Below are 26202 nucleotides of genomic sequence, written 5' to 3'. Positions count from 1 at the left end.
AGTAAACTTGTGGAGGGAATGTGGCATTAGGACACTGATACCTAGGTCGGAATCTGATTTCACAATTTATTAGTTATGTCATATTGGAAAACCCTTTCTTATCTCTGAGTTCCAACGTTCTCTTTTGGAAAATAAGAGTAACAGTACTGACTGCCCTCTCTGTCTCAGGGGTTGAGTGAGGACTGTGTGGGTGCTGCAGGTAGAAACCTCTTTTGCATGGAACCATGTGCTATTGTCAGGAAAGAGCCATGTACAGAGACCGTTACCCATTTCAGTTCTCATCTAAGGTCAGTCTAACAAATGGAAGTGCTTTCAAGTCCTATTCATTATTCAGAAATTTCTACATATCTGCATTGCCTTCAAGGTGATTTTCTTATTAATATTTAGGTGAAGCTAGGCAGTTTTGTACATCACCAAAAAGAATAATTTAGGTGCTCACAACTAATACTTGTTCAGAAAATTGTATTGTTTCCACTCACATTTCCCTAAATTCACTTAATGTCCTTACCATAGGATATTAATTTTGAAATAAAAATAAGAGTCACTTTACATAGGTTAGAATGGCCAAAATTAACAAGACAGGAAACAACAAGTGTTGGTGAGGATGTAGAGAAAGGGGAACCCTCTTACACTGTTGGTGGGAATGCAAGCTGGTGCAGCCACTCTGGAAAACAGTGTGGAAGATCCCGAAGATGCTAAAAATAGAGCTACCCTATGACCCAGCAATTGCACTACCAGGTATTCACCCCAAAGATACAGATGTAGTAAAAAGAAGGGGCACCTGCACTCCAATGTTCATAGCAGCAATGTCTACAACAGCCAAACTATGGAAGGAGCCAAGATGTGGTTAAACAGATGAATGGATAAAGAGGATATGGTTCATATATACAAGGGAATATTACTCAGCCATCAGAAAGGATGAATACCCACTATCTGCATCGACTTGGATGGAACTGGAGGGAATTATGCTAACTGAAATAGGTCAAGAAGAGAAAGACGATTATCATATGGTTTCACTCATATGTGGAACATAAGGAATAGTGCAGAGGACCACAGGGGAAGGGAGGGAAAACTGAATGAGAAGAAATCAGAGAAGGAGACAAACCATGAAAGACTCTGGACTCTGAGAAACAAACTGAGTGTTACAGAAGGGAAGGGGGCAGGGAGGATGAGGTAATCAGGTGATGGGTATTAAGGAGGGCACATGTTGTGATGAGCACTGGGTGTTACATACAACTAATGAATCGTTGAACACTACATCAAAAACTTATGATGTACTATATGCTGGTTAACTGAACATAATAAAAAAATTAAATTAAAAAAAAGAGTCACTTGCACACAGCACATCCAGAGTATACTCCACTGAACACTAGTTCTATGTGCTTTATAAACATCACTTTAAGCAAAGGGCTGCATAATGAAGTATGTTTGAAGATTATAGTGTTCAAGTTAAATTAGTTCCTGACTACAGAACTTCACTGACCCTTTAATATACTTAAGTTTATTGAGAATCTGTTAAGAGGTGAGATACAGGTTGTAGAATTTCCCAAACTCAGTTGACCTTTTCATGTGACACAGTAATGGGATTAATATTTTAAAACACATTTGGGAAACACTGATCTAAGGCACTGCTACCATGGTACAGAGGCGGAAACAGAAGACCAAAGACGTACACAACTTGCCCAAGGTCACTTAGGTCGAATTAATTCTGGCTGCCTGTCTCTGAGTCCACCGTCTTTCTACTTCACTTCAATGCCTTTCTTACCTTTCCCCTTGTCTACTGCTTCCGTTTAAGGATATAAAAATACAGACTTAGTCTCTGTAAAAAATGTAAAAGTTCTCTCATTGACAATTTTTTTCTTTCAATGTCAAGCAAAAGTTATGAAAAAAAAGAGACTAAGACTATAAACTTTTGATCACAATGTGATGAGAGTTTTGACAATTAGCAGCTCATGTTATCTCTGTAAAAGACAGTAAGATGACCCTGGATTCAAAGTTCCTGGTACTGTACAGAAAAAAGATGAAGATGATCACATTTCTGTAATATTTGTGGCCCTATATATCATCTTAATAGGGCTTAATAAAAACCAACGTGTAAAAATAGATGAATGAATTTAAAAATTATCAATACTGTTAACCTCTGACCATCTGTCTCAAGAAATCAAGGCCAGGAGTTAATGTATTTAGTCTGAGATCACAACACTAAACTACTGGTACAATCCATAAAAATCAGATGTCATTGTCATTTGACAAAATAAAAAAAAAATTCTAGTGAATGATAATAAGTGCCAAGCAGCAGGGAAATTAAAAAAATATATATATTATTTTGATAAAGAGAACAAACACCATGCATCTGAGCATGCCATGAAACATCAGAGAGGACCGACATTAAAGTCATTTTATTTGAAACACTAAGAGTCTTAGTGCAAAGGTGATAGGCAGAGTAATTTTTTCCTTATTGCAGAATAAATGTAAAGGTCAGATGTAGCAATATTGCCTGTGGTTTTAAAAGTGGGGGAATAACATTCTAAGGAATCAAAAGTTTTGTTGAAAGGGTAATCTACTTAGAGAAGATAAATGGATGTGTGGTAAAATTGATTGCAAGAGTGACAGAAAATGTGTAAAACATCTTAAAAAGCTGAGAAGTGAAAAAATGGCAAGACATAAGTTTTCAAACAAATGTAGAAGAGGAATTAATCTTCACCTTTCTGTCTCCAAGGGACAGAGCTGTGAATAAAGCAAGAAATGTACAGGGAAATGTATTTTGATACAATCTTAAGAAAAAACAAATCTAATGATGGCTAGTATCTAATGGGTAGCTTCCAGGAGGCATTACATTCTCCATCCCTTGTGTGTTCTAGCAGAGGTGAGGGGCTACTTCATGTTGCTTTTCTGTGGATTCTGATGTACCAATGAGTTGGAATAAGATAACATCTAAGATATACTTTTCGCTTCTGTGTTACAAGAAGTACTTAGGGGGAAAAAAGGACCCAGCATATATGGTATGAGGAAATTAATAGAGTTTCATTTTAGACCAGTTTGCTTACAGAACTATGAATGAATAACATTTGGGGGAACTTTTCCTAAGTGAGAGGAGGGAGGGGTGCAAATTGCTTTAGAAGGAAGAATAGCTATTTGGAGAAAAATATACAGAGTGTGGTACAGCTGGTACATCATGGAATCTAAATTATTTGTACTTCCTTTGGGGGAGGAGAGTAGAAGAGAAGAAAGATAAAGATGATGTGAATGTAGGGTAATAAAGAGAAAAGGAGGTGGAAAGGAATGACAGAAGGAGAGCATTAATAAATATTCTCGGGTTGAAGCAAGATAATTGGTCCTTTGGGGTGGCTTCCGTGATTTTTTTTTATTCTTTTCCTCAGCATTATTTTTCTTTCAGAATATTATAAAATGAATCATTTTCTTTCATTTCTAGATTCAGTTTGGCAGTTGCCTTGGAAGTACTATATTATGTTTTCCTTACATAAGAGAGGAGAGACCTATTATTGTTGAAGGTTCTTTTTTTTTTAATAGGCTTTAAAACTCAAAATAGTTAAAGATTATGTCTCAGCTATTTTTGAAATCATTACATGTACAATGAATATCAAGAAAATGGTAATGGAAAAATAGCATGGTGCCTGGAAAATCCTTTGACAGAATTATTTAGATTTTGAGGTTTTTTAATTTTTTTTAAAGAATTTTAAAATAAAGCTAGACATTTAAATGGAACTTCAAGCAATCAGCACACATCTAGTTTAATATTACAATAGTAGCAGTTAAAGAAATGCCAAAGAGTTGCCTACAACCAAATTCTTAGAGAACAATAAGTCAAAGGTCAAATGTGTTATTATGACAGCTATTAATTTAGAATGAATATGTCCTCTTCAGTTTTTTCAAATTTCATGCTCCGTAAAAGATGGATATCATGGTGTATTTTATTCAACTGACAATAAAGTTTATATTCTTGAGAGAAGTTGTTAGGTCTTATACCTCAATAATACTTTTCTGGTTCAGAAGACAAAACATCATAAAAAAACAACTTTTACATCAAAGGCAAAAGAAAAAAAAAACAACAAAAACAAAAAAACCCACAACACACAAAAACCAGGCAACAACAACAACAAAAATGCAGACTGTCTCAAGAATGAAAATGGTAGTTCTCCTTTCAGTATAGGGCCTATTGCTAACAATATCATATTGCATACTTAAAATTTGCCAAGAGGGTAGATCTTAGTTCATTGTTCTCACCACACACAAGCACAAAATACTAATACTAATAATAATAACAGGAGTGAGAGGAAACTTTGGGAAGTGATGAATATATTTATGGCCTTGATAATGGTGATGGTTTCTTGGGTATATATTTAATACCCAATTCCATGGAGCTATGTATTTACATTAAATATGTAAAGCTCTTTATATGTCAACCATACTACAATAAAGTGGTTTGAAAAACAAAAAGAAAGAAAGAAAATGACTTCAGGTGGTAAAGAAGCCCAAACTCTCCATTGCTACTTTGACTGAAGTCATTAATACCACATTTTTTGCCCATCAGTTTGATCATACATTTTCTCCTGACAGAGTTCCTTCTTGAGTAGTGGTTTTTGCCTAGGACATGGTAGGTGTTCATCATATTACTTGCTAAATAAAGGAATTAATGAATGAATGAATGATAACTAAAAAAATGAGGTAAAGAATTGACTGACAAATTCTAGGAAACATGGTTACAAGCCTGAGTGCCTGGATTTCAAATCCAGTTTTGTCCATGGATAACTATATGACTATGGCCAAGTTAATAAAGCTCTCTATACCTCAGTTCCTTTTTGTTTATATAAAACAGGTTGTTGAGAGAAATACATATTACATTACAAAAAAGCACTTTTAAAAGTACATGGAACATAGCAAATGCCAAATAAATATTAGTTATCGAGATTATTATAAAGGTTTTATTCAGATAATTCAATACCAAGGTCATTGAGAACTATGAAACTAAGCTGTCTAAAGCCCAGGGAAGTGGGCACCAATGCGCTTTGAGGTTCAACCTCCGAAGCTTGCTCATGTCACAGAAATTACTATTCTGTTGAGAATATAAACTGATCTTTTCCAAACACTTCTCACACGTGTTGGAGATAATGGCTCCTTGCAGAGATTAGAGGCCATGTTTTACAAGGGCAGACATATGATTAGATACGAACATACTTCCTTTACTTGAGAGCTCTCTTCTATTAATTTTCAGTATTTGATTAATATCCTGTATGTTTTGTATAAAACAGTAAATAGAGATAAAGTAGTTTTATTAAGTGCAACCCCAAATTTGTACTATTTATGTGCTGCCTTAATTTTGCTTTAGTTAATCCTCGAACTCCATGGCTTAGAAAGGGCAGCCACGTGTTAATGTTAGTCATTGCTCAGGGTTCCTGAAGCATGTAGGCAGCTGGTAAGTAAAACAGCTGTTACCCTGTCTGATGGGGCTGGAGGAAGGGATCCATTTACACATGTGACAGAACACAGATTATGAATTCTGGGAAATCAGGGACTGTTTACACTGTCTACACTGGTTGAACAAGAGACCACAGGGAGATATAGAAATGTACACATCAATAAACTAGATAGTGAAGTTCCCTTTGTTATGCAAAGCCCACCTCCCTAGCAGTAGGGATGTAACACTCTCTCAGGCTCATAGGTTACCTTGGAAAAATAACAACGTGTCTTGTTCTATGTGTGAAAACTAGTGAAAATTCAGATTTGTTTTTAAAATGTCAACAAAGCAGATACAATTGTACATGTACTTCTGGAATCTCCCACCACAAAATCTGCTCTCCCTTCTTTTCCACTTCTGCCCACGATCACTATTATGAACTGAAATGTGGCCATTCCCTCAAATTCATATCTGAAGTTCTAACCCCCAATATTTTTTTAATGTTTTTAATATTAGACCATAGTTGCAGATAAAGTCTTTAGGAGGTAATTAAAGTTATTGATTAAATGAGATCTGATAGGACTGGTGGCCTCATAAGAAAAAGAGAAATCTCTCCCTCTCAGCCCAAGCACAGGGGAAAGGCCATGGGAGGAAGCATCAAGATGATGGCTGTCTGCAAGCCAGGAAGAGAGATCTCACCAGGAACTGAATGGCCAGAACCTTGACCCTGAACTTCCCAACTTCCATAACTCTGAGAAAATAAATTTTTTTGTTGTGTAAGCCACCTAGTCTATGGTATTTTGTTATGACAGCCTGAACTAAGACAGTCATACACTGGGAAACAAGAGCTTTATAAATACACACATAGTTTTGCATGAGTCACACTTACCATTAGCAGTCTGTCTCCTACTTGCAACCTTCCATCTTTTTGTGCAGCTCCTCCATCTATAATTTTAGTTACATAAATGCTGTTGTCTCCAGGAATGTGCTGGTTCCCCACACCTCCTGCAATACTGAAGCCTAAACCTATGGGAAAGAAAAAGAAAAGCTTTGTGTTTTTTTGAGAATATGCAATTAGCCATGTTTAAACAATCTAAAAAATTAATCCTCAATTAATTACAACAGCAATAAATAACAGTAAGGATTCTACTTCAATCGATTTTGTCCTTCAAATATTTGAAGGTTTGTTGATTAATGCTAATGAGGCAAAGCTCTTAGAAGTCAAGCCCATGTGGCCATTAGTTTTGTTCTATTTCAAGACTGTATGCCTAACTGTTGCTCCCTAGCTAATTAGCACATAAAGGGTGACTGGCCAGAATAGGAATCAGCACAAGTACAGTCCTGCTCCTGTGGAGTTGATGAGCTCATCTTTGTTGTTCCTCTAGCGTAGAGAAGTATTGCCAATCATTTGGGTAGAGACCTAGATACTCTTGACATTTCAGGATTAAAAGTACAGCTGTTAGAAAATTCCACATATTCTTAGACAAGAGCCACGAGGAAGATACATTAGATATTTATGTAATAATTTCAGAGAGAAGAAAAGGCAAAAAGAAGTTAGATGTTTGTCTTTCTTGTTTTCTTCTCTGGCCACCGTGTCATATTTTCATACTCCTTGGCACTTATTAACTGCTAGTGAGGCTAGTAACACACAAGAAATGAATCATCCCTGTACAAAGTCTAAAGAAATAGAGTCTTTATTTTGCCTTTATTATTTTTATAACAAATCACAGAATATCAAATCATTTTAAACATGGAAATTTTCTACTTTGAGAGACAAATTTATACTGTACTATAGCTTACAAAACTTTTATTTATATTAAACTATGGAATGATAAGAACAGTTACTAAAAACCTTTATGGGGCCACTTTCAAAGAATGAGTGATAGGCTCCTTAAAGTGTAAAAAATAAAAAAATCCTTTCCAGAATATGATTGAATACACATTCAATATAATACTTGTAGCCTATATATTCATTGCATTTCAAAATTACAATAATTATCATACGAGTTACTCAGAAAGATAAATATAAAAGAATTTGTACTAAAGGCATAGGAAATTTCTCTAAATTACTTCCCTTAAGATTTTTTTTTAAACAAACCCTCCACTAAGTTACCTAGGTTTTTTAATTTTAAAAAACCACATAACTGTTTTATGATAAAACAATCATTAAAATTTTTGGCACTTTATATGACAACAATGAAAACCACTTAAAAAAACTTCATTTCCCTATGCTTTTATTGATTAAATATTGAATAGGGCTCTTAATGGCATAAGTGATTAGATAATGGAAAAATAATGGCATAGTAAATTATAAAATTACACCTCTGAAATTACATTTGAAATATATTTTTTTTGTTAAATTAGCTATAATAGTTGTTAAAGTAAATGGAAAATGGATTTAAATGGATAGGGCAATTAAAATAATTGTTATCTAATATCCTACTAAAGTGGGTTTTCTTTATTGATGCTTTGACATCCCATAGATCTATAAATGTATTTGTTTGCCAGATTTAAAGAATTTGTTTATCGAGCAAAAGGTGACCAAGAGTAAATAAAATACTCCCAACTGGCTTTTCCTATGAAACTTATAATGCATATCAGCTCATGTTTTTCAAAACTGTTACTTTACATTTATATATGATTATAGGGGAATTAAAAAATATATTTACAAATGTATTTGCATTGATGCTAGGATCAATCTACTGCACTTATAATAGTATAGAAGTCATTCCAAAGTGTGGAAAGAAAAGGTTAAAACAAATCCAGGGACTCTGATTTACATCCACTATAATAATAGCAAATGCCACAGACTGACTGAGTTACAGAAGAACTAAAGAAACAAATTACCACTGTAAATAAGGTAAAGTCCAACAAAGGGAATAACTATGTAGTTGACATTTGAAGTTGAAGATGGTACCAAGACAATGAAATCACTATACTGTAGACATAAATATATCAGCTAAAAAGGAAATAATTTTTATACCCTGAGATTAGGTTTAAATATTTCTTTTTAACTAGTGACTCTGCTCAAGGTGAAACAAGCTATTTTTAGTAAGAACCCTCTGAGGGTACAGAATTGAAAACTGTCCCTGATTTCTCCTACTTTGACGGAACATGGATACATTAAAAAATAATTAGTATTTAATCAACACTTAGCCATATTCCAGATGTTTAATTTGACATAACTAAATATGTAGCTTATGTCTATAGCCAGAACACAATTTACAGGTGGGAGTATCCATCTGTGTTGTAAGACTAAATCTGTCCTCATTCATTCATTCACTAATTCACTCATGTATCCATCCATTCAACAAACATCTCTTGAATACCTACCATGAATCATATAACCAGTTGCTGTCATGTGTGGTCAACATAATGTAAGAGAAAGGATTGACCAAACACTACAGAAATATGAGTGAGTGTGGTTGAACCTGGCTGAAGCAATGTTCAAAGCCCAGACAGTGCCAATGATTTTTGGAGGACTATTCAATGAAGACAAATGTGGGCTAGGGCCACAGGGAAATCCAAAATTATCAGTTTGGAGGCACTGGGTATTACCTGCATATACTTTGTTAAAGCAGGGGCAGGCTGCCTACATTACAGGACCACTCTATCCCCTTATTAGGTAATATTCCCCCTCTTAATTCCATTCAAGAGACACAGTTGCAGTCTTGATAGTTCTAGAACACAGTGGAAATACTCCCATCTTAGGACATTTGATCTAGCTGTTTCCTCTACCTGGAATATAAATCCTTCAGGGTTTTGTTCAAATCTTAATTTCTCTAAGAGCCTGAATCTGACTTCCTATTTCATACTGTCTCCTAACCACACACCCCACTTCCTTATCCTGATCTACTTTTCATTTTATCTTAGCACTTATCACCTTGTAACATATAAGTCACCCATGTATTTTATTTCTTATATTGTCCCTCTCCTTGATGAAAATATGAAGTCCGTGACACCAGGGGTTTCTGTCATTTTATGCTGTGCAATAGAACAAGACCAGTTATATAGTGACCTCATGATTACTAAAGGGACAAACAAATGAGCAATGAATGAACAAATGAATATAAGAGGAAAAAGAAAGTCACAGATCTCTGAGGAAACCTTTCCTTAAGGAGCAAGCTTGTGGCTTTAATGAATGAGGGACAGCTGCAAAAGTGGGCCCTGTTAGTTGGAGTGGCTAACCTGATGAGGCGTTACTTGCCTCAGGTCAACTCTGATCTCTGTCCTCAGTCTGCACAGAGTTTATGCCAACCACTGGGCAGGCAATGGGGCAACAGCAGAGTCATCTTCACACCCTGATTCCTCCGTCTACTGTGTAAAGTGGAGCCACAATCGTCTCATCTGCGATAAGGGAATAAGTATATCCATGTTTTATAGTAATTAGCACATAACAGATGCTTGATAAATAAAAACTCTCTGCTCTCAATAAGCTTTCAAATTGTCTTGAGAAACCAATACCCAAACACCTTGACATGATTTAACCAGCTAGAATGTGTTCTATAACGGTACTAGTGTTATGTGAGCCCAAAGGCGAGCGTGACTTACTCAGAGGAGGAGAAGAATCAACAAAAGGTTTAGCACTTGGGCTGAGTCTTGAAGGTTAAGCTGCAATCGATAGCAGAGAACGCACCTTTCAAATGAACACATCCTCTGGATTCCAGGTGACTAAATGACTAAAGAATCAGCTGCCCTGACTTATACTACACAATGCTCATAAAATCCCAGCTTTACTGGGCTGGAAATTCAGACAGAAATGCCTGGCAAACACTCAAAACATGTACTTAGGATAAGCTAGAATGGTCCCTAACAGGATAAATACAATGAGTACTACGAAGATTTAAAAGTAAGAAGCATCACACTGCTTTTATGGAAGTGACCAATTTAGAGAATCAATCATCATTTTGAAAAGAAGTGTCTATGAATAAGAAATGGCCCTGTCAGGCTCTCTACCTCCACCCCCTAACTCAGCTCAGCCTGGAGTCTGCTTATCCCTCTCTCTCTGTCCCTCTGCCCTTCCCCCCACCTCGTGCTCTCTTGCCTCGCCCGCTCTCTTCCTCTCTCTCAAATAAAATCTGAAAAAAAAAAAAAAGAAAAGAAAGAAAGAAAGACAAAAAGAAAGAAAGAGAAAAAAAAGGCAAGGCAGTGGTGGGGGGAGAAAGGCCCTGGACCATTAGGTGATGGCAGACTAATCAATTATAAAACACAGTGAAAAGAGTTGGTGGCTCTCAGCAAAAACACGGACCCTAACACTATCTACTGTGGAATGTTTGACTATTAAGAATAGTACAAAACATGTCTATGCATGTACCAGTAATAAAGCTGACACAGAAAAATATAAATACTAAAATCACAAAGGGAAGTAAAATCAGCAGATATTTCGGTGTGCTAGTAAAGAAAAAAAATGTGAAATTTAAACACCTGAAATTTAAAAACTGATTGCTTGACAAACATGTGATGTGCAAACAGAATTTCAGGATTACATCCATTGCATAAAGCGGGGTTCCTCTTTCCACATTTCTTGCATATCCCCAAATTGAAATTTCTCAGGTTAACACGGGACATGCAGGCATAGGGAAAGGAATGTCTGAACCTTGTTAAAACCTTTCATTTAACCTTTTTCACACAAAACCTTTTCTTCGTCCTACAAAATAGAACAGGAAGAGGAACAGATCACAGTTCACCTGTTTCCCTTGTTGCCTGCCTACACTGAGGAGCAGGTGTTACTGGGAGGTGGGGAACGGATAGCAAAAATCTTGGCAGCATAGACCGATACTGTGCTTGAGAAGCTCAGAATAAAAACTCAAATACTTAAAAAAGTCGTGTGATTACAATGTTCCCATATATTTTTTGTGGGTGTAAAGAACGAAGCCCCATGATGTCTTATAACCATTCAATAACTTGGTTCAATTTCATTTTATGTGACTTTACTGGGAGAACACTCCCGGGGTTTCTCCAAACAATTCACTATTATTAAGCAGGCTGCTTCTGTCAGAGTCGATCTAGGATCAAGGTAAGGTGTTTACTACATTACAGAAAACACTAGTGGTATCCTGTACATTCTGACTACATGTTTTTATTAAAGGAACCAGAATCTATCCTAACTCCTCGATGGCCCTGTATTAGAAAACACCTGCCCATGCAGGCAATTTAACTTCATGTACACACATTTCAGTTAAAAAAAACAACACAAGACTTTACCTGTGAGTCTGGCTCACACAGAGAGCTGACTGTTTGACATCTCTTCCCCTCCAGAGAGAAAAATTTGCTTAAAAAATACCAGAAATGCATGTTTCATTTTAATTTGAAAGACTAATTAATCTCACAGGGCACTGTTGGTATGGTTAATTAAAAGCCAAAGCTTTATTTACTTACTCTCTGGATTTTCCCTGGGTCCAAAAGACAAAGTTTGGGGTTGAAAGAAGTGGGTCTGTTTAAAATTCCCATGGCACTGAGGGGCGCCTGGGTGGCTCAGTCGGTTAGGTATCTGACTCTTGGTTTCAGCTCAGGTCATATCTCAGGGTCATGAGTTTGCGCCCTGCGATCTCCGGCTCTGCGCTCAGCATGGAGTCAGCTGGAGATTATCCCTCTCCCTCTGCCCCTCCTCCCACTCAGACGTGCACCCGTGCTCTCTAAATAAATAAATAAATAAATAAATAAATAAATAAAATCTTAAAAACAAAATTCCCACGGCACTAGATAAGCATGCTCAATCTGCTTAAAAAAATCTCCCACAGGTGCTGCTGTCATTTGAACGACTGACTCCATTTCCACTCTGGTCCCAGTCAGGGTGTGGTGGGTGGGATAAAGCCCTGAGTTGGGCTCTGCACTCCACACAGAGCTTGCTTGGGACTTTCTCTCCCTCCCTCCCTCTCTCTCTCTCAAATAAATAAATAAATAAATAAATAAATAAATAAATCTTTAAAAAAGGAAAGGAGAAAGATGGAAGGGCTGTTACAAAAAAGTCTACTGGAGAACTGGGAGTATAGTGGCTTTTTGTTGGCTGAGTTGAGAGTTTCTCATTGGCTGGGCTGTTGCCGGGGGAGGAGGAAAACCTTTATTCCTTCTGCTGAGGTGGTGAAGTGGCTTCTGGAGTACTAAGGACTTGCAAGGTATGTCTTTCCTATTGGGTCTGCAATTGACCATAAGTTTTAGGGCATGAGAGTGCCCCCTTCTGTCCCCCAGATTCCAATTTAGTGGTTTTCCTTTTTAAATTTCACATTACTATTTTTCTCATCATGCATACCCTTCTCAATCTTTACCCATCTTGCTCCATATACCACAATTGACTCACATGGCATCTGCTGAGTTGAATTATGTCCCATCAAAGGATTTGCTAAGCTCCTAAGCTCTGGTGACTTTGAATGTGACTTTATTTGGAAACAGGGTCTTTGCAGATTTAACCAATTTAAGATGAGGTTATACTGAACATACTTTTTTAGTAAGAAGAGAAAATGTAGACACAGAAACACAGGCACACAGGAAATAGTGCAGGTGACAACAAAGGCAGAGGTTGTGGTGATGCAACTAGAAACCAAAAAATGCTAAGGATTGCATTAAAAGAGAGAAATGGAACAAACTCTCAGAGCTCTCCAAAAGGAAAAAAAAAAAAACCTTGCTAACACCTTGATCTCAGACTTTCAGGCTCCAAAACTTTGAGAGAATAAATTTCTGGTGTTTCAAGCCACCCAGTCTGTGGTCATTTGTTACAGCAGCTGCAGTAAACTAATACAGAATCCAATTTTTATGTCTGAGTGGTTGCATGCATATCTAGCTGCTCTCTTTCTTTCTAATGGAATATTTATTTATTTATTTATTTAATGTCATCCTCTCCTACAATTAAGATGAGTGAGGTAACTATGAACCAGTTCCATCAGGCAAAGAGCCCAGCCAGTCATCCAGAATCTTCCTCCAAAAGGTGTGCAAAATTCTGATGGGCATTTGCTCTTTCTGAATTACATAGAACATTACTTATTGCTTTTTCATTCCTACACTCACATGAGACTGCCCTGTTTCTTCTCTGTTTCTCTTGCTAGTTCTCGTGTTTTAGTTATCTTCATTTGATTGCTCTAAAACAGTGATTCTCGGAATGTGATCCTCACACGAGTGGTATTAGCATCATGTGAGAGCTTGTTGGATTTGCAAAATTTGGGGCCCGTGCCAGATATCCTGAGCTAGAAACCCCAGGGATGCATGCTGAATTTGATGATCATTTCTCAAATAATAGTTATTCTCCAAAGCATACTCCATAGAATCTTAATCTGTCTATAATCTCTTTCTTGTGGAGAACCCATTTCTTGTTTCAATTACCATTGCTAGGGTGATAAATATCCACACGTCCTGTACCTCCACATCACTCTTTGGACTTGATTTGTCACCTTAAACTCATAAGCTTGAAAGAATGCACTCACAACCTCCCTTGAAGACTGGCCTCCTTTCCTATCTTCTGTGTTTTCTCATTAGATTAATACTTCAGATTAAACTAGAATTTCTTTAATGTTTGGCATCACACTTATTTACCACTAGATCCCAGAGACTCTTATGAGGTCTGGCAGAAAGTTATTGGACAATATTTTTTGTAATAACGTATAATATATTAATTGTTATTATGTTTTATCAGAAGCCTCAGTGAATATAAATATAAATGTAAACATAAAACTCCTTTCTCTACGGCTATTTCAGAAAATCAAGCGTTTATCCAATCATGCCTGCTTTATTGTAGAAGGCTCATGACCACATTCCCTGATTCCAATCTTTCCCTGCCTGATTCTCCAATCTATTCTGCAAATATTTTCCAGGTTATTTTTTCCCTAAAATTCTATATTCATCATGTTGCTCTATTACTTGAAATTGTCCATCATTGGTTATTTTCTAGGAATTCTATATACCCTTTTCTTACTATTCCTTACTACTCTGCTACTAAGCTTCCCCCAGCCAAGCTGATCTTCCTTTAGTGCTTTGTTTTGTTTTTATTGTTAAACCTGTTTCCCACGTCTGAAATGCCTTCACCACCTTAATTTTCAAGAACACTCAAGTCTTTGCCAACTCAAACCCACTGTGGTAGTTCATTTCTACGTTGAACTCCATCCAGTAGAACCAATTATCTATATCAGCTTTTTCACTTCTATTTAAATAGAATGAGTTAACTGATTCAACAAACACTTATTGATTACTCATGTGCCAAGCACTAGCCTAAACATTGTAGTCATATGAATGAATCAGAGATCTATGGTTCTTTTCTAGTGGAGGGTAGAACACGAAAAAAGACAATGAAAACCCAGTGGTGTCCATAGGAGAGGAACAAGGGCTATAGGCACACAGAGGTGGGTCACCTATCTTGGGCTGGGGAGGAGTGTCAGAGAAGGCTAACTGTAGGTCCTGAAACCTGGAAGGTAAAAGTGACCCAGGGTGGGGTAAAAAAAAAAAAGGAGTGGGGGAGAGAACATTTCTGCAGAGGGAAACATGCATTCAAGGACCCAGAGTTGAAAGAAAACATGGCTTATTTGAGAAACTGAAAATAGTTCAGGTGAAAGCAACAAGTAGTCTTAGGCAAAATACAAGCTCCTAGGAGAAACTGTAACTTTTGTACTCACCAATGTACACTTAGCCCCTGAACTGAACTTAATAAATAGTTTGGGATAAATGAATGACTGGAACAGCAGGATACTTCTCCACTGAATTAGGAGGGAAGGAGAAAAGGATGATGTCGATAAAGGTTAAGATTATAGGTTTAATGGCAGAACACTAAAGGAGTTCTCATCTTCAATTTACTCTGATAGCAAGAAATTGTGGTTTATGAGCCAAGAAGGAGGGAAGTAGTGAGGTTAGATATTTGAAGAAAGTACAGAAGTTTGCAATGGTTATTCTAGAAAATAAAAAGAATAATTGATTAGAGAAATGCAGAAAAGTTGCAAGGAACTGTTTGTTGAGTTAGGGTTTAGTGACTATGAATTAATGATTGCACTATTTTAATACATATATTTTTTCCTTTAGCAATTCTTAGCAGTATGGGTATAAGCACAGAAAGTGTAAGCAATTAAATAACTTTAGAAAATAATCTTTTTTGTACATTGATCTTCTCTCTTCAACTAAATTATATGATCCTAGAAAGCAGAAGTTACATAAAATAGACCATGTTGAGCATAGTGCTGGCATATAGTAATTGCTCAGTAAATAGTTTCATGATTGAACTGTTCAAAGACCAAATGGCCACATGGCATAGCTATACTTTTAAATGTAAAGCATCCCACATTAACAGAGATGTATACACTTTAGCTGATTGCTTTAGCTCAAGAAAAAAAAGGCACCAGAATAATTCATATTGAGCATTTTCAGTGTGCTAACAACCGTGTTGTATGCTAAAGAATTAATGGAGAGTACGTCAGTGGCTACCGTGTTTAAAGGAACAATGAAAAAATAAAAATGAGAGACATATTTACTCTTTATGAACTCCAAGAATGATCAGCACTAACTTGCTTTCATCCTTACAAATGAAATAAACTGCTCCAACCACAGTTGACTGCTCATGGGATGGTATGACAGAGCATAATTAGATTCTTTCTTACTGGTTTACAGTCTGTTTTATTGTACTTGAAATGGAATATCCTCATGCTCCCAGCATTGAAATATAACCTAAGTGGTAGGCATTGCCTCTACCTACCAACTACATCTGTCTGTGTGGTTTTCCCAGGTTAATTCTAGCTGCCGCTGCAAACCAAGGTCATTAACATTGACCTCTGAATAAAAGTCACCAAAATAACAGATTATTTAAGAGATGTGAAAATTATCTCACATGTTGAAGTTTGATGGGAATGTCCCAGCTGGAAGGGTTATTGCTGGGGAAAGCAGACTGAAAACCTGAAGGGTAACTGGATGGGTCTTACTATATTTCCATCTATGAAGTTTCTTATCCAGTAACACTTTCTCTGCAAAGTCCTTCCTAATCTCCACTCCTTTAAATTAAAAGTAATCTCTCTCCATGACCACATATAATACTATCTTCTAATGACACATCACGTTCTACATTGAATTAGACTGTAGTTATTTATAGGAAGTTTTGATATTTATTTATTTATTATTTTTTAAAGATTTTATTTATTTATTTGAGAGAGAGAGACAGAGATAGCGACAGAGAGCAGAAGCAGGGAGGAGAGGGAGAAGCAGGCACCCTGCTGAGGACGTGGGGCTCAATCCCAGAACTTCGGGATCATGACCTGAGCTGAAGGCAGACACTTAACTGACTGAGCCTCCCAGGCGCCCCGGAAGTTTTGATATTTATAATAGCTAATAGCTGGTGCAGCGTGGACACCGACCAACCAGAAAAGTGTCTGCGATGAACAAGTGCTGTGGTACTTACCACCTGTCAGTTCTGCTGTAAAACATTTCCATTCCCCAGCCCGCATGTTGACAATTACCATTTTTAATGTAGAGAGAATAATAATGCTTTTATTTATGTTTTCCAGGCATGTTATAATGAAGTAGATACTGCAAAACTAATTTTAAAATCAATTAGTGAATTAAATAAAGATCATTGAATCCTTTTTTCCATAAGCATACTTTAGTGAACTCTGCAGGAAAGGGTTCAGGCTGGTAAAATAAAGTGGTGAGTTACTTCATTCATTCCCTAAAAAAACATTCAGTTCCAGCCTGTATGAGTTTTCTAGGGCTGCTGGAACACAGTGCCACAAACTGCGTGACTTAACAGAAATTTATTGTCTGACAACTCTGCAGGCCAGAAGTGCAGATCAAGGCATCAGCAGGGACAACTCCTTTTGAGGGCTGTGTAGGAAAATCTCCTTCCTGCCTCTTTCCTAGCTTCTGGTGGTTTGCTGGCAACCTTGGGCATTCCTTTGCTTGTGGATACAAGCCCTAATATCTGCCTTCTTCTTCACATGATGTTTCATCTATGTGTATGTCTCTGTGTCCAACTTTCCTCTTTTTATAAGGCTATCAGTCATATTGGATTGGGGCCCACCATAATGACCTCATTCTAACTTGATCATCAGCAGAAACCCGATCTTCAATTAAGGTCACATTCCCAGGTACTGGTAGCTAAGACTTCAAAATCTTTTGGGGAGACCCAATTCAACTCACGACACCGGCACTGGGAAAGATAACTATGAAGAGAACACAGTTTCTATCCTCTAGGAGCTCAGTGTGGAAGGAATAACAAGTAAACAGAGCATAAACCAGTGCTTTAGAGGAACGGCAGATAGTAAAGTCAGGGAATACTTTTTGGAGACAGTGGTAGCTGAGCTGAGTCCTGTTAGATAGCTAGAAGAAGAGAGACAGCGAGAGGAATTCTAAGCAGAGGGAGGGAGTAGCTTATAGAAAAGTACATGCAGCTTTGATCATTACAATCAAAGGAGCAAATGGGTTAGGAGAACATACTGAGAAGAGACCCTGGTGAAATAGAGGCTCATAAAGGTCCAGAAGTGCTGTGTTAAGAAGTCTCAACCCTGGGGGTGTCTGGGTGGCTCAGTTGGTTTAAGTGTCGGACTCTTGATTGTGGCTCAGGTCATGATCTTTTGGGTCCCAAGATTGAGCCCCACATCACTCTCCACACTCAGTGGGGAGTCTGCTTGAGATTCTCTCCCTCTGCCCCTTCCCCCCCCCCCCCCCCCCCAGCCAAAAAAAAAAAAGTCTGGACCCTGTATTAGCAGTATGGAAAGTCTTTGAGGAGTTTTAATTCCTGAATGACATGAACAGGTTTGATCTCTCCTAACTTTCCTCATTAGTGGTAGCCGTAGTTTGAAAATAGATTTAATTTTATTCTGTGTGGTTGGGAGGATGTTCTATTTTTTATGATAAAGTGTAATTTGTTTCCTTCCCATATTTTGGTCTTTTTTCTTCACTACATTCAGTTATCACTCATTAAAATGCATTTTGGGGAAACTTTTCTTTCTCAATCCTGTATTCATGATCTAGTTTGAAACGTATTAGCTTTTTTTCTAGTTCCCTCACTCCATTCCCTGTTCGTCACAGCCTATTCATAAAACCAAACTTTAAAATATAAAATATAACATCACAGGCATTTGTAGTCTGCTAAGAATCTGAAGAGCTAACCCTAAATTCATAAATTCATTTATAAGCATATTATAATTTACCAAAGATTTCAAATGGGTATTTTCAGCAGATGTCTGGCTTCACTATTTCATTTGATCATCCTTATGGGGCTCTTTGTAAAAGAGATAATTGGAAAATCTAGTTTCAGCTTTGGGTCCTAGGAAAGAGTGAGAGTTACGCAATTGAAATAATTACACAAGTACCTCTTTTAGCAAGAACATTTTGCTCACTATGAAACAATAAAGGACTTACTATTGCTCAGATTTATAAAGTGGCTCACCAGTATTTCCAGTATTTATTGTATGATTTCAGACATGCCAAAGAAAATCTTTGGAACCACTGAGTAATAGAGGTTGCCTTAATACATTATGTATGACAAGTGCTATGTGTTCAATTTTACAACAATTGAACTAAAGTACCTTTGCTTTGCCATAAAATCTGTTTCATTAAAGACTAAATATCTCTTATGTCAAATCCTCTCATCTTTACAACAATCTATTCTATGTTACATATCCAGTTGTACAAAGCATAGAGCATATGCCTTTGGCTTTAATCTTATACTTTCACCCAAATAGGTTTAATTTTCACAAAAAAATCCTGTTCTATATTTGAATCACTTTAAGGAGAAGAACAAACCAAGAGGCATGACATTTCTTGATTTTAAGCCATACTATACAGTTGTAGTAATCAAAACAGTATGGTACTGGCATAAAAACCGAAAAACAGATTAATGGAACAGAATTGAGATAAATCCAAGCATATACAGTCAACTAATATTTGACAAGTAAGTGAAGAATTCTTAATGGAGAAAAAACGGTGCTGGGAAAATTTGGGTATTCACATTAAAAAGAATGAAACTTTTGACCACTATCTTATGCCACTCACAAAAATTAACTTAAAATTGATTAAAGGTTATAAGGTGAGACTTGAAACCATGAAACTCCTAGAAGAAAGCATAGGGGAAAAAGCTCCTTGATATGGGTCTTGGCAATAATTTTTTGGATATGACACTTAAAGCACAAGCAAAAAATTAAAAAATAAAAACCAGAGACTATATCAAACTAAAAAACTTCTGCATGGCAAAAGAAACAATAAACAAAGTGAAAAAACAATGTATAAAATGGGAAAAAAATATTTGCAAACCATATATCTGATAAGAGGTTAATATCCAAAATATATAAAGAGCTCATAAAACTCAATAACAATAACAACAATAAAAACCCCCACAAGTAATCTAATTAAAAATGGGTAAAAGACCTGCATAGACATTTTTCTGAAGAAGATATACTGATGACCAAGAAGATATACATGAAAAGATGCTCAACATCAGTCATGAGGGAAATGCAAACCAAAACCACAATAAGATATCATCCCACACCTTTTAGAATGGCTATCACCAAAAGACAAAGAGATAACAAATGCTAACAAGGATGTGGAGCAAAGAGAATCCTTATATGGTTTTGGTGGGATTGTAAATTGGTACAGCCACTATGAAAAATGGTATGGAGAATCTTCTAAAAAAAAAAGAACTATCATTTGATCCAATAATTCCACTTCTGGGAATATATCCATAAAAAACACTAACTCAAAAAGATAGCTGCCACCCCCGTGTTCATAGCAGCATTATTTACAATTAGCTAAGACATGGAAACAATCTGTGTTTACTGATGATGAATGGATAAAGAAGTGGTGATATATATAATGGAATATTATCACAGCCATGAAATTTTATTCAGCCATGCAAAAATGATGCAATTCTGTCGTTTGCAACAACATGGAAAACCTTGAGGCTATTATGCTAGGTGAAATAAATTAGAGAAAGACAAATACCATATTATCTTACTTTTATGTGAAATCTAGAAAACAAAACACATAGAAAAAGAGATCAGATTTATGGTTACCAGAGGCAGGGGGGTTGGTGGAAAGGGAATTAGAGGAAGGTCAAAAGGTATGAACTTCCAGTTACAAGATAAGTATGAGGGCTATAATATGCATCATGGTGACTGTGGTTAACGCTGTCGTATGATACATAGGAAAGCTCCTAAGAGAGTACATCCTAAGAGTTTTCATCACAAGGGAAAACAAGGTTTTTTTGTTTTGTTTTTTTCTTTTTATTGTATCTAAATAAGATGATGGATATTAACTAAACTTACTGCAGTAATCATTTCACAATATGTGTATATCAAACCATTATGCTGCAAACCTTAAACTTTTACAGTGATGTACGTCAACTACATCTCAAAAAACTAGAAAAAAAGACATGCCGTGATAAAATAGCAAATTGATTTTTAGAACAATTCACTTACTCTCAATAGATCTGTTTCCTAATATGTAAGATGGATATAATAATATACGCCATGGCTTTTGTGTGGTGTAGTAGAAGGATTGCTGGCACAAACCTTGGTTCTATCATTTAAAAGCTGTGTGACTTTGGGGCGCCTGGGTGACACAGCGGTTAAGCGTCTGCCTTCGGCTCAGGGCGTGATCCCGGCGTTATGGGATCAAGCCCCACGTCAGGCTCCTCCGCTATGAGCCTGCTTCTTCCTCTCCCACTCCCCCTGCTTGTGTTCCCTCTCTCGCTGGCTGTCTCTATCTCTGTCGAATAAATAAATAAAATCTTTAAAAAAAAATTAAAAAAAAAGCTGTGTGACTTTGTATCAAGTTGCTACTCTCAGCATCAGTTTTATCAGGGGGATAATAGTTACCTCATAATATGACAATGAAAATTAATTATGGTAATTTATGAGAAGAAACCACACAGCATAAGTACTAATATTCAAAGAATATCCATTTCCTTTGTGTTCCTCTCAAGATGGTAATGAAAGTAAAATGTGATAATACTTCCTATAAACTGTAAATCATTTATATTTATATAGACTTTATGTATTACTAATATACAAAGATGATAAAATAGTAAAATATAAAATGAGCTATCAGACACAAAACTGTGAGATCATCTGTCACTCACATCCACTTGTATTTTATTTCTCAAAACTCTCTTAAAATACTATCATTCATCATTAAAATTGGGTTTATCCCATGGAGGAAAATGAAATGACAGAACTTGGTTCTAGTACTTTACACTTACATTACCTTCTTAGTGAATCCTCTCCAGTTACTCTACACTTAGTTAAGTTGTGAGTTTTTAACTTTATCAGCTTTCCACATGTACATAATAGAAAGTTTAATTAATAACGTGTATACATTTGGAACTCTACTGGCATTGGCAGAAAAATTCCAAAGGTACAGAAACTATAAATATAATTCAATGACTGACACAACTAGTTCATATCTTTTAGAGTTATAGGTTCAGTCTATTTTAGGCAGCTATGGGCAGATGGAGATTTAATAAGGATTTCGTTTAATCACTGCTCTAGAACATTCTTCATCTCCAAGGGATCATCAAATATTTTTTGTAAGTATATTGGAGAAATTTAGAGAAACAGCAACGTAATAATAATTATGATATAATGGATAATGTGATCAGAGCCTTTTAAAAAATTTATTTACTTATTTTTAAAGATTTCATTATTTATTTGACAGAGAGAGTGAGCACAAGCAGGGGACTGGCAGGGGGAGAGGGAGAAGCAGGCTCCCCGCTGAGCAGGGAGCCCAACGCTGGGGGGCTCAATCCCAGGACCCTGGGATAGTGACCTGAGCCAAAGGCAGACACTTGGCCGACTAAGCCACCCAGGCACCCCACTTTTTTTTTTTAATGTGGTAAGAGCTTTAAGTGTTTTAAGAGAAATGGAAGAGAGAAAAAAAAATTGACACGTGAAGTCAGGTGAATTCAGACCATACTATCAAAAATAAATTTGTATCTTGGTTCTTTCTTCCAGCATAAAGTTTAAACTCTGAGTAGGAGCAAAACTAGGGGTAATACAGATCTAAGAGGGATGGGAATACATTCAAAGAAGAGGTCCTAGGATGAACAGGTTGTTGCTAAGGTGGATAAATCTCTTTCTGTATGTAACCTGATTTGTTGGTTCTGTCTTAATTCAGATTTCTTCTGCCTAGAGCAGGGATCAAGCAGGTATTACCCAAATTACCTCTCTTTGTAGTGCTCTTTCCTTAGAAAATATCAGACACTCAATAAATATTTGTTGACTGAATAAACAAACAGAACAGAGTTGTTACTCTTAATTTCTTTGTGAACAATTTTGTCTTAAAGATTTCAGGTTCTTATACCCCGTAACCATAGTTTCTTATACCTTACTTCATGTTAATAGGACATGCACTCTGATTTGGGGATTTTGAGGTAGAATATGCATAGAAGATCAGAAATGTGAAGATATAAGTACTTCTTATTAAGATTGTGAGAGGTATGGCCATTTGCAGCATGGTGATCCCTCAGTATTATTTCAACCTCTCCTACCTTTGCCGTGATATTTTGGCATTAAAGATGTAAAAAAAAAAAAAAACAACAACAACCAAAAAACAACCCACCAACAATAAAAAAATATATCCACAAGCAATGATACTAGAGGTGAAAGTATGAAAGTATATCCATAAAAATGCTTACTAAAGCTCCTAAATCTCACATCTTAAGGTGAGCATACTGGGTGCTTTTACTCTATTTTATATATATATATATATATAAGTAATATTACTGTATGTATTTTTATGTAGTATATATATATATTTTTTCTAATCTGTTCTTTAATTTTTGGGTTGTATAACTTGAAGGACTAATTTAGCAAGGGAAAGCTAAGCTGCCTGTTAATTTCATCAAGGTTGAGTTTCACTTGATTCCAAAGATGTCAACAGAGAGCAACTCAAGTGGAGGGGCTTGCGGTGGGTGACAAAGTCAGAGGTGCTGTCCAGTTGGACACTGAGTAGCACAGAGTTTTTAGAGGTTTTCCTTCAGCAAATGAATACTAAATGGCATAAATCAGTGAGGAACAATATTTGTATTTATTATTTACTATATGCCAAGCATGGTAAATATATTTTATATATTATGCCTTATCTCTTTTAACCTCATTAAAAAAGAAGAGAATGAGGCAGACATTATACCATTGTTCAAACATGACAATAAAGATTAAAGAGGTTAAATAATTTTCTGAAGTTCAGCAATTTAACAACTGATGCACCAGGACATGAACTAAAGATTGTATGGCAGCAAAGCCTTTGCTCTTAACTACTGTTCAGTTCTCCCTCCCTGTCTGTGTGTTGAGAGTTCCAGTCTGGCAAACTCTAAAACATTCTACAGATGTACACTACCCCTAGCAGTAGTAGCAATAAAAAACAACTTAAAAAAAATCTTAGGAAAAGAAATCTGAACAGGAAGGTATAAAGGTACTAATCTTTCTCACATTGGACATTAGCTAGAACTCAGGTAACAAATGTTGTTCAATTTTAGATTTATTTCAAGATTTCAATGACGTCAATAATTATGACCACTGACATTTGTTTCATATGATGAAACTGATGACGTGTACATTTCAATAAAACTAAAAGTTGATGTGCTAGGAAAATCCTAGCTCCTTTCTTAAATACTGTAGCAAATGAAGTTTGCCAACATAAATTTCAAGTAATTTCTTTATTTTTTCATTTGGCCTGAATTAAAAAATGAGAGAAATCAAACACCTACTGGCTCAGGGTAAACACTCGAATGCTATTATTATTAATTATATACTTGTGTCTTTGCACTTACTGGTTGCTAAAGTTGGTTCAATCAATTAATCTTAATATGTAACTGGGTATACAACTCTTGTGCTATCAACTCTTACACTCAAACACATTAAAAATAGACTTTAAATTCCAAGTAATTACTTTCCTGAATTTTAAATTATTGCTAATCATAAAACTGTATAATCTTCCTATTTCTGTCTTATAAATTATATTCTTTCACTATTTTACTTTGAGAAGGATGAAAAATCTTTATGATCACTGTAATAAATTAAAAAAATAAATGAATAGAGTAAACTTAAAAATGTTTGATTTTGGTAATATTTTTTTAAAAATAGACATTTAGAGAATACAGGAAGCCAATTACATAAAACAAATTTAGCTCTTCTTGCTTTTAAGGTATAAATTTTGAGATGATTCTTTATTGTCATTTAGTATTTTTAACCACTTGAATCAGTAATACCTCAGGGAACTTCCCAGGGATAGGTCAAGGCTTTGCATAAAAGAATGAAAACAATTTGAATCCACACTCTTGTGAGGAAAAACCTCAGTCCTGAGTGACAACACAGCCCATTACCAAACAAGGCAACGACTATGGTCAAATACATTTGGACATAGTCTATGAATGCAAGAGTAGTTAATATTCAAACTCTGACATTGAAAAATACTGCCAACTATTACTGTTAATGTTTTCTTATCATCGAATAAAAATGTGCATGTCCATAGTACATATGTTTTAATTGAAAACAAGTAAAATATAATATGGATTGTATTTTCACCAAATGATTGAATTAATTGGATTTTGAAGCAGTCATTTGCTAGATTGAGCTTATTCTTTATCCTGATTAAAATCTAAGGAAAAGACATTTTCTGCAAGATTTATAAAGCTAGGAAACAACAAAACACATTGTCTAGCTTTTAAATGAATGGTTCTCTTGCTTTTCATGGCTAACAAAATGAACTAAGGGTATCTTCTGAAGGTGATCAGCTTGCATTTAAGAATAAATAATCTCCCCAACATAGTAATTGCCATGAAACAATTTAGTTATTGTCTCTCTGTCCTCATCCATTTGCAAATACCCTCACATATTCCAGGCCATTGTGCAATAGCTCTAAGATGGCAGAAACACAGACTCTGATTTTTGGCACAGAACAGGAGAGAGGCAGGAAGTCAAACTACTCTCAGATTCCTGTTTACTCTGGAAAACTTGGTGAGACTTCCAATATCATTGACCTTGACTGGCCTGATTTATTCAATGGTCACAGTTTGTGGCATTTAGATGTTGCATGTAGGTATTACTACTAACATCTTTGGTATTCAGTTGGCAAATGCAGTTGGGATCTCTCTAGCCTATCAGGGAGAATATGTAGTTGTGGTTTGCCTCAGTTTTACTGTCAAAATAGCATCTCAAACCAAAGCTTATGATTAGGTTGAAGGGGAAAATAGTAAACTTAAAATTACTCTCAGTAGTTCAGTACATGTGAACAAAAGGTAAGGAAGCAGAATCAGTCAGAAAATTTAAACAGAAGGAAGTTGAAAGCTCTTGCTTCCTTTGGCCCCTTGATCTATGTAATCAAAGAATCTTATCATTGGAAGGGACTTTGGAGTTAATCTAATCTACCCCCACTCCAGGTCCATGCCTATGGTCATTTAAGCCTTTGCTTGAACACTTTGTAACCAAGATGGAATCATTCAATCTTTTTTTCTATGTTAATTGAATAGCTATGATGTTATAGTTTCTACCTACTGATCCCAGCTCTATCTTCTGAGGGGAAGGAGAATAGGAGCATCTATGGACATGAATGATAGCCCTTCAAATAAGTAGTAAAACTAACTTAGAAGGGATTCCCAGATCATCTGTTTTGCTTCCCTAATTTTACAGTTCACGAAACCAAGATCTCTAAAGATGAAGTGATTTCTCAGATTCGCAAAGCTGTTTAATTGCAGACCCTGAACTAGAAGTCAGTCTGGGTTACTCCAAAAGCAGAGGTTTTCGGTTTTTTTTTTACAGTTTTATTTATTTTTTTAATTTATTTTTTATTTTTATATTTTTATTTATTTTTTTGATGTAAAGTTCGATGATTCA

The 26202-nt window shown here is 36.0% G+C and overlaps 1 protein-coding gene across 9 annotated transcripts in view; it reads right to left on the bottom strand.

The window, feature by feature from the left end:
* DLG2 (discs large MAGUK scaffold protein 2) overlaps positions 1-26202 on the bottom strand; it is a 1159208-nt gene that overhangs the window by 461677 nt on the left and 671329 nt on the right. For all 9 annotated transcript variants that reach the window (XM_040630955.1, XM_040630959.1, XM_008704379.2 and 6 more), the window contains one exon: positions 6306-6442. In XM_040630955.1, coding sequence (XP_040486889.1) covers positions 6306-6442 — 137 coding nt within the window. The remainder of the gene's footprint in view (positions 1-6305; positions 6443-26202) is intronic.

The sequence above is a fragment of the Ursus maritimus genome, unplaced genomic scaffold (genome assembly GCF_017311325.1).
Source record: "Ursus maritimus isolate PB19 unplaced genomic scaffold, ASM1731132v1 scaffold_16, whole genome shotgun sequence".
Lineage (NCBI taxonomy): Eukaryota > Metazoa > Chordata > Mammalia > Carnivora > Ursidae > Ursus > Ursus maritimus.
The sequence above is the reverse complement of the archived record's forward strand: the minus strand, read 5'-3'. Positions and strand labels throughout refer to the sequence as shown.